This window comes from Strix aluco, chromosome 3 (genome assembly GCF_031877795.1).
Source record: "Strix aluco isolate bStrAlu1 chromosome 3, bStrAlu1.hap1, whole genome shotgun sequence".
Lineage (NCBI taxonomy): Eukaryota > Metazoa > Chordata > Aves > Strigiformes > Strigidae > Strix > Strix aluco.
The window spans coordinates 98,933,655-98,946,995 of record NC_133933.1 but is presented as its reverse complement, the minus strand read 5'-3'; the positions used below and the strand labels follow the sequence as shown (position 1 = coordinate 98,946,995).

Sequence of the window (13,341 nt, the reverse complement as noted above, 5' to 3'; positions counted from 1 at the left end):
AGTTTTACTTACGAAAAATTTGTCTAAGCTCTGTGATTATGTGTTTGTGTGGCATAGGTGAATAGGGCAAATACTGCATTTTACTAAGCTTTTTTCATACATGGAATAGCTGCTGGTGGATAGTTACTAAAGGCTATGTCAGTTAGAAGGTGGCACTTTTTCTACTAACATGAACTCATGATGGGGCATAATATTTTTATAATGTTAAATCAGGTGTTTAAGATTCCAAGATTGAATCATTTGAGTTGAACTGGGAGACTGAAAATGTAATCTGTAGTGCCATCTGCTGGATTTTTAAGTAAGTAAAAAAATACAGTTTCATACTACATTTAAAAATGATGTAAAATGTAACTGTGCATGAAGGCGACTCAAATCTTTGGCATTTTTAGAAAATCTGTGCAGACAGAGCATACATATACAAGTGCACCATTTTGTCACTTTTTAATCTTCAGCGTATATGTGCAAATATTTCAGATAGGTATACTCTATAGGAATTAGTAATTCCCATTAACTAAGTAAAAAAGGAAGCCAGCAAAAAAGCAGTAACATAGTCTGTTAATCAAAATTTACATTCTTGGATTGTAACTGTAATATCTGTATAGTGGAGATGATTGCAGTGGTATAAATATACATCTTGGGCCAGCTCAAAAAAATCCAACCACATAAATGATAACTTCTGTGTGGTTTGATATGCTACTTTCTGATCAGTCAATATTACAGATTACCTCAGTGTGCATTGTCTGTTCTACTAATGACATTAGTGAGCTGTCTGAAAAGTTTGAGGTAAGATGCTTATGTCATTAGTGTCCTCCAAGGCTTATATGTTTTAATAAGTACATGAAGACATGAATAAAACTTTGCAAAATTACCCATGAGTAATTTTTTTTTTACTCATTTACACTGTCAATGTAAAATATTGCACATTCAAATGAAAATGTGGTACATGTAGCTAAAGCATTTTTTGGTGAAATGTCTTTGAAGAAAAAGACCAGCTGTGTTTTCTTGGGAAAAATCCCTAGAAACCTCAATATATGTGGTACTGTCCGACAGCAAAAGTGAACAGGTTAAGCCTTTCAGTGCATGCATGAAAACTGTGTACTGGTTCTTGTCTTGCACTACCAGTGGTGGTGACAATATCTCATGTACATGTGGTACAGTACTGAGGCTGATGCTTAAGAGTCCAGAAATTGAGTCATAGATAGCCGTGGTGCTGTGATATGCTTCTCCAAGCAGCTCAGTCTCTTCCAGAGTTCTAGCAACAGAAGGTATTTTTTTAGTTGTATGAGATCTGATGTGCCCAAAGATTCACCCATTGTATGATTTTTTTTGATCACACGCATATGTTCACCTAAATGTAAAATGCCAGGTCCCCTCACCAGAAGAGCCAGTTTATGCAGATAGATGTAGCTGTTTTTTTAAGAGTGGTGCGAGGTCTACACAAGTGAAGTATGGCAATAATATTGTTGGAGGAAGCTTATCCTTGAAGTTTCTCAACTTCTCTGTGCTATGTTCTCAAATGTATTGTTGCATTTGTAGATATTTTTCCTATTGTTTCTCCATGAAGAGGAGAATGGTTTTAATCTTAGGTGTGGAGAGGTCTTTCCTGCCTGTTAAGTAAGTTTGCTACATAATGAAAGGTGGAGCAGTACTGAAGCCTTGGGCCATCAGATGATGCTGTTGGTGATCTGAACAGTTCTAAAGATACAGACACTTCTGTGTTTCTAGCAAAGGGTGAAGTTTCACACGTAAATGTTACAAAGAGGTGCTCTTGGAGGTACTCAAAGTTTTATTACTTTGAGACAATATGTTAAAGAAGATGGATCCATTAAGCAAGAAATGTGGCTAGAATGATATTTAAGGGACTACTAGTTCAGCGATATTAAAATGTAAATATGTAAATATTAAAAATATAAATGATAGAATATTAAATATATAAAATATGTAAACTTACAAGAATTTTAATGTCTTCTTATATCTGCACCTGGAGGGATGTTTTTCTAATGAATTCCAATTCTGTATCTAACAATTCTTACTTATTTTCTTATGCAACAGCTGCTGATAGATTTTATGGATTAAAGGATTAAATGTTATGGAACAGATAAATAAATACATTTTCTTTCGGGTAGGATCAAAGATTTGCAGTTTCATGTCAAAGGACATTTCAACTGAGTAACAGTAATAGTCATTACCTTTTAGGTACTGTCTGCTAAAGTCATGACCTCAAAAACCCCCAACAAACAATGAACAACGAAAAGCTTTTACAAAATAATATTAATGGAAGATATTTTTTGCAGTTAAGAATTTTTTTTTCCTATGGTAAAATATATGTTCAGTGAAATTTGTTGAAGATACCAATTTCCAACATAAATATTAATTTTAATAAGAAGATTGGTAGATTTTTTTCTGGTCAACATTTTAAAACTAAATACTGAATTGTGCTGTATTTGTTGCTGTGTTGTTACAGAACACCTCTGGAAGGTCATTTTAACAATTATTTATTAATAGGTAGTATAAAATCTGAATGAATTAGATTTCATACTTGTGTCCTGATGTGCATGAAGACTGTAACAAGAGTATTCTTGCAGTGTGTTGCTCCTTCTGGCCATCTACTGACTTCTGTATTTCTCACTTTTGAAAGAAAGATTCTATGAAGCTTCTTCATTCTGACATATACATCCAGTGTTAAGTACTGCAATGTTTTCTTCTGTTTTTGTTCTAATACTTTCTTCTGGTTTTTTACCCGCTTTGTCTTTGGAGGCTGGGTGGGAGAGGAAACCTCCCCTTTTTGGCTATGCCATGGCCTCAGCAGTAGAACTAGCTGAATTTTGGGGTACTTGATGAAAAACGGTGTGGATATATGCACATATTTCTCTTGCATAGTAGCCTGGTTGCTTTCTGTTGGAGGTCTCGAAGCCCTTATGTTACAAGCTGTTATGAAGTCTTTAACCTAACCTTAAGGTGCTTGTTTACATTGAGGAGTATTTAATAGACATATTTTCCTGTGTCTGATGAAAATGTGCTCTATAGCCTGGAAATTAAGGAGCAAACTTGAAAATTATCCATCTGTATTTTAGTTCTTGCTCCAGAGAATACTTAATATACTTTGTATAAGGCAAATAATACTTCTATATAAGGCAAAACTGTTGAGAGCTATTTGCTGTCACTGTTATAGAATAGCCAGATCTAGAGATCCTGGCGCTCCTCAAAAAGGTGGGAAAGATGGTTCAAACCTTGGAAAAGAAGTAATTGAATGAGACCTGCCATGGGCTGGGTAAGATTCTTTCTTCTCTGTGAATTCTGCAACTTTTTTCTTCAATTTCATTCCTGCTGTAGATAAAATGTGAGGATTTCTCCATTAATGCAGAGTATGACATGCAAGATAAGTGCTTGGATTTGAACCTCTCATGGTAAAAAGGCCAGTCTTACACTGATGCAGAAGATAAGAAATCCGTAAATAAGTGCCACATATTTTTAAATAAATGAAATCTCCTCTCACTTGAGTTTTGCTTACTTGCTAGTACGTTCATCTACCTCTTGGTGCACACAGAAGGGCAAAACATCATTGTATTAATAGACTTCGTAAGCTTCATATGAGATTCAAAAAATGCAGATGTAAACAGTCTAATTGGAAAAGAACAGGAAAAGATGCAGTGCCTGCTGTTATCTTCCCTCTCCATGTTCGTAAAGAGCCAGAGCTTTAAGTCTTGCTATAGAGAAGGAGAACTGAATTTAGTTTCCATGGTTCCATTTTTTAATAGAATATTTGATGTAATAAGAAATTTACCTACAGAACTCTCCATTATTTAATTACATTCTTTAAGCTGGTTATTATACAAATTCCTGAATGTCTTCCATTGTTTTTATGCATTTTAAGTAAGCAGCTGTGTAAGAGAAGTTAAATTGTATGTGTAATCCAATAATGTGGCCAAAAGTATTATGTTTCTCTAGTATTTTGCCTAACTCATTTGACCCACTTTCCTCATTTTACTCAATACTGCAAAGATTTTTAAGCAGGTTAGTAAAATATAATACAAAAAAGCCCCTTTACCACTTCTGCCAAGTTTTTCTTAAGTGTAATGCATCATGTTTGTAATGAGGGAGAAGGGATTATTTGGCTGCTTAGTTTTTGCTGTTGCTGCATCCTCACTAGAATGTGCCCATATGAAGTCACTGCTTTCAATGTGGGAGTTGGTTGATTTATGTAGTTAAGAGCAGTTTTTTTCCTGTCCAAATAGAATACATGTATTTTACCATGATTCCTGTTAGTTAAGTTGAATTATCAATTTCTTGAATATCATCTTAAAGTAAAAACATCCACTTAATCAAAACAGTATTTCACACAAATAACACCGTTTACTTATATGTTAAAAGTCAAAACAAGTTCACCACACACACACACAAAATCCCACAGAAACATGGAACTGTCTCACTTGAAATACACTGGTTAAATAGTGTGAGTCTCAGGGCTAATTAAGCGATTAGGTAGCTCAGAGCACGTGGAGATGAAGAATATCATCGAGACCTCTACAGACAAAACCCCTACTGTTATCATTTATTAAACTCAAGATTCCCTGTTTCTATAAATAATCTATTTATCAATTAGTATTTTTTTAATGTTATCCATGGAGATGTCAATTTGAAGCAACATCTGAAAATGTGCATGAAGAGACTGTAGGTTCCACATAGCATGGTGAAAAGACTGAGTTGTTAAATGTGCCCTACTGGACTCTCCCACTTATGCTGTCTGAGGTCTTTGCTCAAGCTCATGAAAATAAAGGTGTCCTGGTTTCAGTGAGTGGTGGGTGTTTATCGGTAGCAGGGGAGGGGGCTACAGCAGTGGCCCCTGTGAGAAACTTCTCAAAGCTCCCCCAGCTCCAAGTCAGACCCGCCTTTGCACCAAGGCTTAGTCAATTAGCCGCGCCTTTGTGATAACATATTTAAGAAGTGGAACCTGGGAAGAGTTGTGGGAGTTGTGAGGAGGAGTTTTGAGGAGAACATCTGTGTGAACACTGAGGTCAGTGGAAGGAAGGAGAAGGGGAGAGGTGTGCCAGAGCAGAGACTCCCCTGATCCTGTGTTGAGACATCAGTGCCGCCCCTTCCTGCCACCCATGGGGGTCTGTGGTGGAGCAGATACTGATTTGCAGCCTGTGGGGGGCCCCATGTCGACCCAGGTAACTGTGCCTGAAGAAGGTCAGGACCCCATAGGAAGAAGCCCCTGCTGTTGTAGTTCCGCCTGGGAGGACTGTGGGAGTGACTCGTGTCAGAGTTGGTTTGTGGAGGACTGTCTCCTGTGAGAGGGGGACTGTGCTGGAACAGGGGGTGAATGCCAGAAGTTCCCCTGCTCTGAGGTGTAAGAAGCGGCAGGGCTGACTGCACCCCCAGTTCCCTGCCCCCTGTGCTGCTGGAGGGGAGGAGGTAGAGATATCAGGAGCAAAGCTGAGCCCGGGAAGAAGAGAGGGATGGGGGAAAGTGTTTTCAAGATGTGGTAACACTTCTCACGGTCCTACTCTGACTGTTGTTGTTAATTCTGTATTAAATTTATGTTCTTTATTTTCTTCCCCCAATGAGTCTGTTTTTTGCCTGTGCCTTAAAGAATGAGATCATCCCTCTCTGTCCTTATCTCAAGTTCCCGCTCTTTTGCTTCCCTCCTTCCCAGTGCTGGGGGAGAAAGGGGGAGCGAGCGGCTGCATGGTGCTCAGTTGCTCTCTGAACTCAAAGCACAACAAAAGGTCAGACATTGCAGTGCTGTCCTGGTGCACCTACAGAAATTATTCTTTCTTGTATGATTTGATGAATAGTAAGATAGTTAACAGAGTTGAAATACGATCCTTTTAATTAAGCTTCAAAGTGGGGTTTCACATGGCAGCTGAGCTCACTGCTGCAAAAAGGGTGATCCTGCTGTTCATTGGTCCTTTTAATTTCTGCCTTCAGGAGCTCATGTCCTACCTTCCTCCCGGGTCTCCATTGCCCTGTTTAGAGTGGAGTGATTGAGGAAGCAAAATGATGGGAAAACTTTTTTTTTTTTGTAGGAGAATTAATTTTCTGTTGGTTCAGGTCCATGGGTTAGCTCACTGAAGAGGACCTGGTGAATGTCAAAATGAGTGCCTAAAGAGCAGTAAATGCTTGCAGCCAGGAGCAGGAGAAGGGCTGGACTGTCTCTTTTAGAAGTGCCTGGACCTTTAGCTGGTTCCCCTCTGAAACGTCATCCTTTCCAAAAAATCTCATAGAAACCAACAGGAGAACATCTTTTTCCTCAGAGATAATATCATAATGATAAGAAAGATTTTATCACTAAATATTTAATTACTGTTTTCCTGACTTATAGAAAGAGAAGTAAAGACTAGAAGACTGAGTTCTCTTCCCTGAGCTCATCATTAGAAGCTGGGTCTTTTGGGTAGCAGGACACTTAGCCAGTTGGTGGGCATGGGCACAGTGTCAGGCTATTTGTTATTTGGGTCAGCTGGAGAAGTGCTACTTCTTTGAACATCAGTCTTCATTTTAGGAATCTGTATACCTGCTAATACTCCTATATACTCCTACAGCTAAGCTGGAAGAAATGTCTGTAATGAGGGACCGCAAACCTTGCATAGTCTCTTATACTTAACAAGAGAATACTACGGATTGTTAATATATGGGTTTGACATAGAAAATTGTTCTCAGATTCTTGTAGGGCCAGTGTGATTGTAGAGAGCCTGTTGAATCTTTAAGTTACATGTTTTAGTAATTTAGATTTTGTAAACAAAAGTGTGACACTATAATTGAAGATGGATTTATATTTTTTTATTACACCAGCTGCATAAATAACATGGTTTGAAAAGCAATGCACATTTGCTCAGACAATTATATTTCTGCTTTATTCTGTACATGGTAGATATTTCTGTTTCAGACTATGCATTTTTTGCCATCTTTTTATATTTGGATCAATTTCTGGTCAAGTGAAATGACTAGCTTATGAGCTTTGAAGTAAACCTAATAGGAATACATCTGTTATTTTTTCCCTTTAGATTCTCCTGTACAGTCTTCCATGTGCAGTGTGTATTTGATATGAGGTACATTTATTATTGTGAACATGCCAAGAATATTAGGTAGAGCTATAAATTGAAAGAAGTAAATACACAGTAGTAGTATTTTCTCCTATTCTTGCTATATAAACTTTTTTCTCATTTATGCAGGAGGTTGCATCAACAATTTGAAAGCTATAAAGAGCAAGTAAGAAAGATAGGGGAAGAAGCCCGCCGTTACCAGGGAGAGCACAAGGATGATGCTCCAACATGTGGAATCTGTCATAAAACAAAGTTTGCAGATGGTTGTGGCCATTTATGCTCTTATTGCCGGACCAAGTTTTGTGCTCGATGTGGAGGTCGTGTCTCTCTGCGATCAAACAATGTAAGTCTTCTGATGTGTACTCTTAAAAAAAAAAGCCTCCTTGACATTGTCATGCTGCAGATTGTTCACCTTAAGTTTCACATTTCATGCTTCATTTTACTTAAGTGTTTCATTCATCACTTCGTTATGAGGTGTGTATAAAGTAGAATGTATTTACTGATTTTGGAGATACTTGGGATTCACAGAGTTAATTAAAAAAACCACCATTGTGTATAGTTCTACTGAGTGATGGCTTGAAGAAAACATACCTGTTTTTCATAGAATGAAAGAAGAAACCCTTTTGCTCAGGTAAAACTCCACATTGATAAATTTTTATTGAACTCTTATTTCATTTTAATTTCTTTTTTATAGAGCTTTTCATATAGATTTATAGATTTCTCTTACCTAAAATCAGTCAGGTTTTTGGTTAGAAAAAACCCCCAACCACTTTTCTTACCACAGTGAGAGTGTTATGTCAATTTATTTTAAATTTATTTAAAAAGTAAAACTATAGATTATTTTGTACTAAGTGCCCTGCTGTCAGGCAGGTGAGGTAAATCTGCCTCTGATCCACATGCAGTTAGCTGCAGCAGCTGTCCACAAAACTGAAGGGTATCTGAGAATACCCTGTGTTCAGTCAGTCCCTTACAAGGAACTGGCTACTCACTTGCACATGAGTGGTAGGATCTATATTTGGAAGACCATTATCCAGTGATTATTTTTGTCTGATCATCTAAGACTATGGTGTGTTATAAAACCTTTTACAAATATTTTTTTATTGCATAAATAGTTTTGTTATCTATCATGAGATGAGATAACTTTCTCATATGGCTTTAAGGTGCCAGTCTTTTGTAGGGGAAATGCATCAATGCTCTTTGTATCAGTACAAATCCAGTTAAAAGTGGTAATGAATTTTATAGCAGATAATCATCTTCACAACGGAACTAGTTTATGGCCTTTTCACTTTCTTTGAGCTAAACAACTGAATAGGGCTTCTTAAATTTCATGTAAAAAAAAAAAAGCCTTAGAAAAAATGCATTTAATATTTATTTTTGAAGTTTTCTGTAGCCCTGATGTACTTCTGAGTCCATTAAATTAAACTCACATTCTGAAAAAATTCCATAGGTGTATTGAACAAGAATTTTCTTTATATTTGTATTTTAATATAAATGGATGCATTACATTGCGTCACCTGCAGGTGGTGTCATTAGAGCAAGTCTATGAAAATATAGTTTTCTTTGATATGTTACATTATAATGGTCATTAGAGTGCATATGATACAGCTTATCTTTGCTCAGAAAAAAATTGAATATATTTTAATTATTTTTCACCCACTGTTTCAAGTCACAGAAATGGAGAAGTGTCCATTCATTTGTAACTTGCCTTCTGTTATATTGTTTGTGCTTCTGTGGGTTAGGGTGGGAAAACATGTTTTCTACATCTGCAGTAACACAGTAATGTCATCTTTTTATTCAAAGCACTTTTTTTTTTTAAATTTTATGTTTTTATCTCTTTGTAGAGAGTTACTAGAATTGCATTTCTTTGAAATCTGTCTATTAATACTTGCCTATTTTATTCTTTTTCTCTTCTTTCTTTCTTTTCTCTTTTTATTCTGCTTCCTTGGATGCTTTCCCAAAGGAGGACAAAGTGGTTAGAATCCATGCTTTTTATCATTTATTATTATAATGTTGTTAGTTAACTGGGAAACATATTAATGTGAAAAACGGAACTGAAAGTTTAAAATCATCCAAAGGGGAGGGGGGGAAGAACAGATCCTAACACCCAGGACATGCCCATCCCCTGGCTGAACATAAGTGTCAAAGATAGCCCAACAAGGAAACCCAAGACTGTTGTCAAAATTAGGAAAATAAATTAATTAAGAACTGAGAATTATTAATAGGCTAAAAAGTAGAGGGGGTAATAAGTTGTAATAAAGCTTTTATAAAAATGTCTGTGGTTAACAATTTGACGTATTGCATGCAAGGTCCTTCCATCTGCTTCAGGAAATCTAATTTAGTATTTTAATTGTAATTTTACATTGATTTACATGGTTTGCTGTGTTTCACTTCTGGCTGTAGCAGAAATTCAGGGAATACTTCTGAAATGACCTTTTTGATTTACATTTGGTATAATATGCACAGGCAAAGTATGACCTCTTAAAACTGGACATAAGGATAGTGAGCAAGATGGAGTGAATCCTTTGTCAATGCAAAGTTACCATTTAAAAAATCTGAAAAACTTTTAGGGTCAAGTACTGGCATATTCACCACTAATACCTGTGCCTTACCTGAAATAGGTGAGGGTAGTTCCCTGTTCATTTCTGTGCCCTGTGCACAGAGGAAGAGGTGGCAGTACTTCAGCAGAACAGTGCATGTCCACTTAACACCTCTTCTTAGGCAGGTCTACAAAAAGTGGTATTCCAGATTTTAACTTGGAGACTTTGGTAGTGGGAATTAGCCAGCTTTGCTGGCACTTCAGCTGAAATGAGTAAAGTATGAGATTGTAAAGCCATTACAATCCAATGTAGCTTTTGATGTGTGAATGATGGTTTTACGCTTCTATAATGAAGTGGTGGTGCGGCCCAACTTATAGCATAGGTGTAACCTGCAATTTAGTACTCTGCAACACCCAGGGAAAGTGATTTCTATCACACCTGCATATTGCAGTAGTTTTTTTCTAAGGCAGTAGTGTTCTGAGAGCATGGTTGTTTTTCTAACAGCTAATAATATAACTTGCTACAGCTTCATTCCACTGTTTTCTGTGCGGTACTCTGAACAAAGTGCTGAAATAAGCCAGGACTTCCAGATCTTTTCCATTCTATTAATCTAAATCGCTTATGATAGGGTGAGAGAAATTTTAGCTTGATACTTATTTCTTACTAAAGCAGTTCATTATTGATGAATCCACTGGGGTATGTTAGAAGGCTACTGCACTTGCAATAGAGGCTTCTTTAGGGCCAGAAACAGCAAAGCTCTTCAGTGCTGAAAGTGTCACTTAGGTGCAATTTAGACACCTAGGTTTTGGAGAGTGATCTAGGTGAAACTCACCTGACCTGCTTATATGCTTAAGGCATCCTTCACACTTCAGTCTGGAACAAAAACTTTGCTAGGTAACTGAAATTGTGATAGCATCTGCATGCAGTAGAGATTGTGTCTTTGATGAGATGACAGCTTAGGTGTTCATCTTTGAAAAATGTGATTTGGGATCCAGAAAATGGATTCCACTGCAGTAAATGGAGTATGAAGATGTCTGAAGACATCTGTCTTGAAGACATGTCCGACTCATTTGGATTGTCTTAAGTTCAGTTAAATACACCCTTACTGTTTGCACTTGTAAACAATAGGTTTTGCTGTGTTGAACTCCAAGCCTCCACATGCCAAGAAAATGCCCTAATAATATACATGAAAACATCTTTTATACCTTGTGATGAAGCTGAGCTACATTTAACAGCTGAAAAGTTACAGGAGTCAGAGGGAGAGTATCCAATAATTAGTCCTGATTGTGTGAGGAACATGGAGAGCTTTTTTATAAAGTCCAATTGCTTTAGCAATGCCTGTCTGTGAAAGCTAATGGAATATATAGAATTAATTAATTCCAAAATATTAATACATACCTAGCAAATAATATCTTTTATAAGCAGAACAGTTGGTATAATTTATATAAAGCAACTTGAGAAAAATATTATTTGTTAATTATTTTCAGTGACTCATTCCTGACTAACCTACATATAGGGACAAACCCTGCTTTATCTGGTGAGTTTAATGTTAGTAAAAGTAAAGACTTCTGAAACATGTTTATATGAGCCTTGTTCTCTCCATGTGAATTTTTACCACAGTAAATTATATTAATATTAAAATACATACACCAAGTTCCTACAAGTTCAGAGTGCATCAGTTGGAAAGGATGATGAAGTGTGAGTTACTAAAGTGCCAAGCCCAGGAAAAGTCAAGCGTTATCCTAGATGGAAGGTATTTCCTGTAGAGGTGAAGAATTAGTACTAATGAGACCTCACCTGGGATGTTGTGTACTGTGTGTTACCCATCTTTGACAAATACAAACTGTGGTAGGCACAAAGAAAGTCACACAGAGGATGATCAAAGAAATGGAGAGCTGCTCATATGAGAGAAGACTAGAGAGATTAGGGGGACAAAAGCTAGAGCAATTACAATTGATATCTAGAAGTACAGAATCGATATCTAGAAGTACAGTAATTTTAAATAATAAGAATAACCTTCAAACTAGAGGACAGTGAATACATAAGACCGAATGGGTCTTAACGTAAATGTACTTGGCTTGGAAAAAGTTTTTAACAATCAGTAGAGTAAAGCCTTGGGAAATTCTTTTCATGTGACTTATTGGAAGGAAAAATAACCCAATAAAATTTTAAAGGTTAAGTTTAGGAAAGGATTTATGTGATTTGATTGCTTGTGGTTGTAGGGGAATGTATTAGGTCCTTAAGAGGTCCCTTGCAACTGTTGCATATTTTAAAATGGGGTATAGATAGTGTAAGACTTTGAAGCGGTTCTTGACTTTTCAATTACCAAACATGTTTTAAGGACTATTTCAACAATATATAGCAGAACTTAATATGTTCTCTCTTCGTTTAAAATAATAAAGGACATCCCCAAACACTGATTGCTTGTAGTGCGAGTTAGTAGTCATCCTAGGTTTATCAAGAGATGGCTTCAATACACTTACAAAACAAAAGTAATTGGCAATAACTTGTACATCCGAGTGGCTAATGAGGCATATAACTGTCAACGATTCTTATTCTAATATGACAGAACACATACCTAAATATGTGTCTTAAGTTCTTCTGTGTTCTTTGAGTATTGGTTAGCTCTTCATACTTCTCACCTGAGCCTGCTCTCCTTTCATATGGTTGCAGGCAGACCACATTTAATGGGAACATTGTCAGGTAGGAGGACTGTTAGCTAGTTTGGTTATTCAAGTCAGGCTTAAATGTAGTTGTGCAGTGAGACTATTCAGTGTTAATAATGTTAGTAATAATATCATTGGGTTTGAAAACAGTTGGCAGTTGTATGATGTATATAAAAGTGCAAGTGTTTTCCTTCATATTACCTTAGTATTCAGAAACAATGTTATGTGAAAGTGGCAACCTATTCACTGAGCACTGAGAATTTGTATGTACTTTTAAAGAAAGCAGAGTAGTATTAGTACAGGATTTTACGTGAGACAGCAATTCAGAAAGAAGTCATGTAGGTGCTTAGAGAAAAGCTGGCAGGAGTGACCACTTGCTTTTAATTTGGCACAATGTCTTCTAGATGTTGTCAGTTCCTTATAGAGTGTCTGCACTCTTGCTCTGGATCCTTCTAGTTCTGTTCCGTACACCAGCATTTCAACTGCCAAATGGTAATGGGTTTAAATTACTTCTCTCCCTTCCATTCACTCTCCCCTCAGATATGAACTATCGGGGTTGTAAGGGTAGTGGAGAAGCCAGCAAAATGTCCGACTGGTGCTTCTCTGTGGTGTGACAAGGAGTGGACAGAGCCCAGGCTCAGTCCTCCCACTGGCCTGACTGCCACTGCTTGTTCTGTTCTTCCCTCCAGTTGTACTGCAGCCTTGCAGAGCAAAAAACACCTGAAAATGTGACTTTTTTCCTTGCATCATTCCTGTAAAACTTTTTCCTAATATTTGATTAGGTAATGCAAAAAGATGCATTTTCTTTGTAAACACCTGATATATGAAGTGGTACAGCTCTGGTTTTTTCTCCTTATAGAAAAGGAGATGCATTTTAGGGTACAAAAGTAGTCTTGAATGAGCAAATGCAGTTTCTTTTAATCAAAATTAAAGTATTTTTTGAGGCGCTGTGGGTGTATTGAACTAAGTGAAATTTGTATGACATTGACAGAATTAGGTGGAAGATCCATGTTCCAGATTAAGGCATGTATTTATCCATAGCAATCAGTCTATCATTCTACAGAACTCATTAGGATTACATTTTTTTATCAGATT

General features: G+C 36.9%; 1 protein-coding gene across 31 annotated transcripts in view; it reads left to right on the top strand.

Annotated features, from left to right (window-relative positions):
• RIMS1 (regulating synaptic membrane exocytosis 1) overlaps positions 1-13,341 on the top strand; it is a 352,499-nt gene that overhangs the window by 122,538 nt on the left and 216,620 nt on the right. For all 31 annotated transcript variants that reach the window (XM_074819786.1, XM_074819773.1, XM_074819774.1 and 28 more), the window contains exons 2-3: positions 7,173-7,386; positions 9,004-9,015. In XM_074819786.1, coding sequence (XP_074675887.1) covers positions 7,173-7,386; positions 9,004-9,015 — 226 coding nt within the window. The remainder of the gene's footprint in view (positions 1-7,172; positions 7,387-9,003; positions 9,016-13,341) is intronic.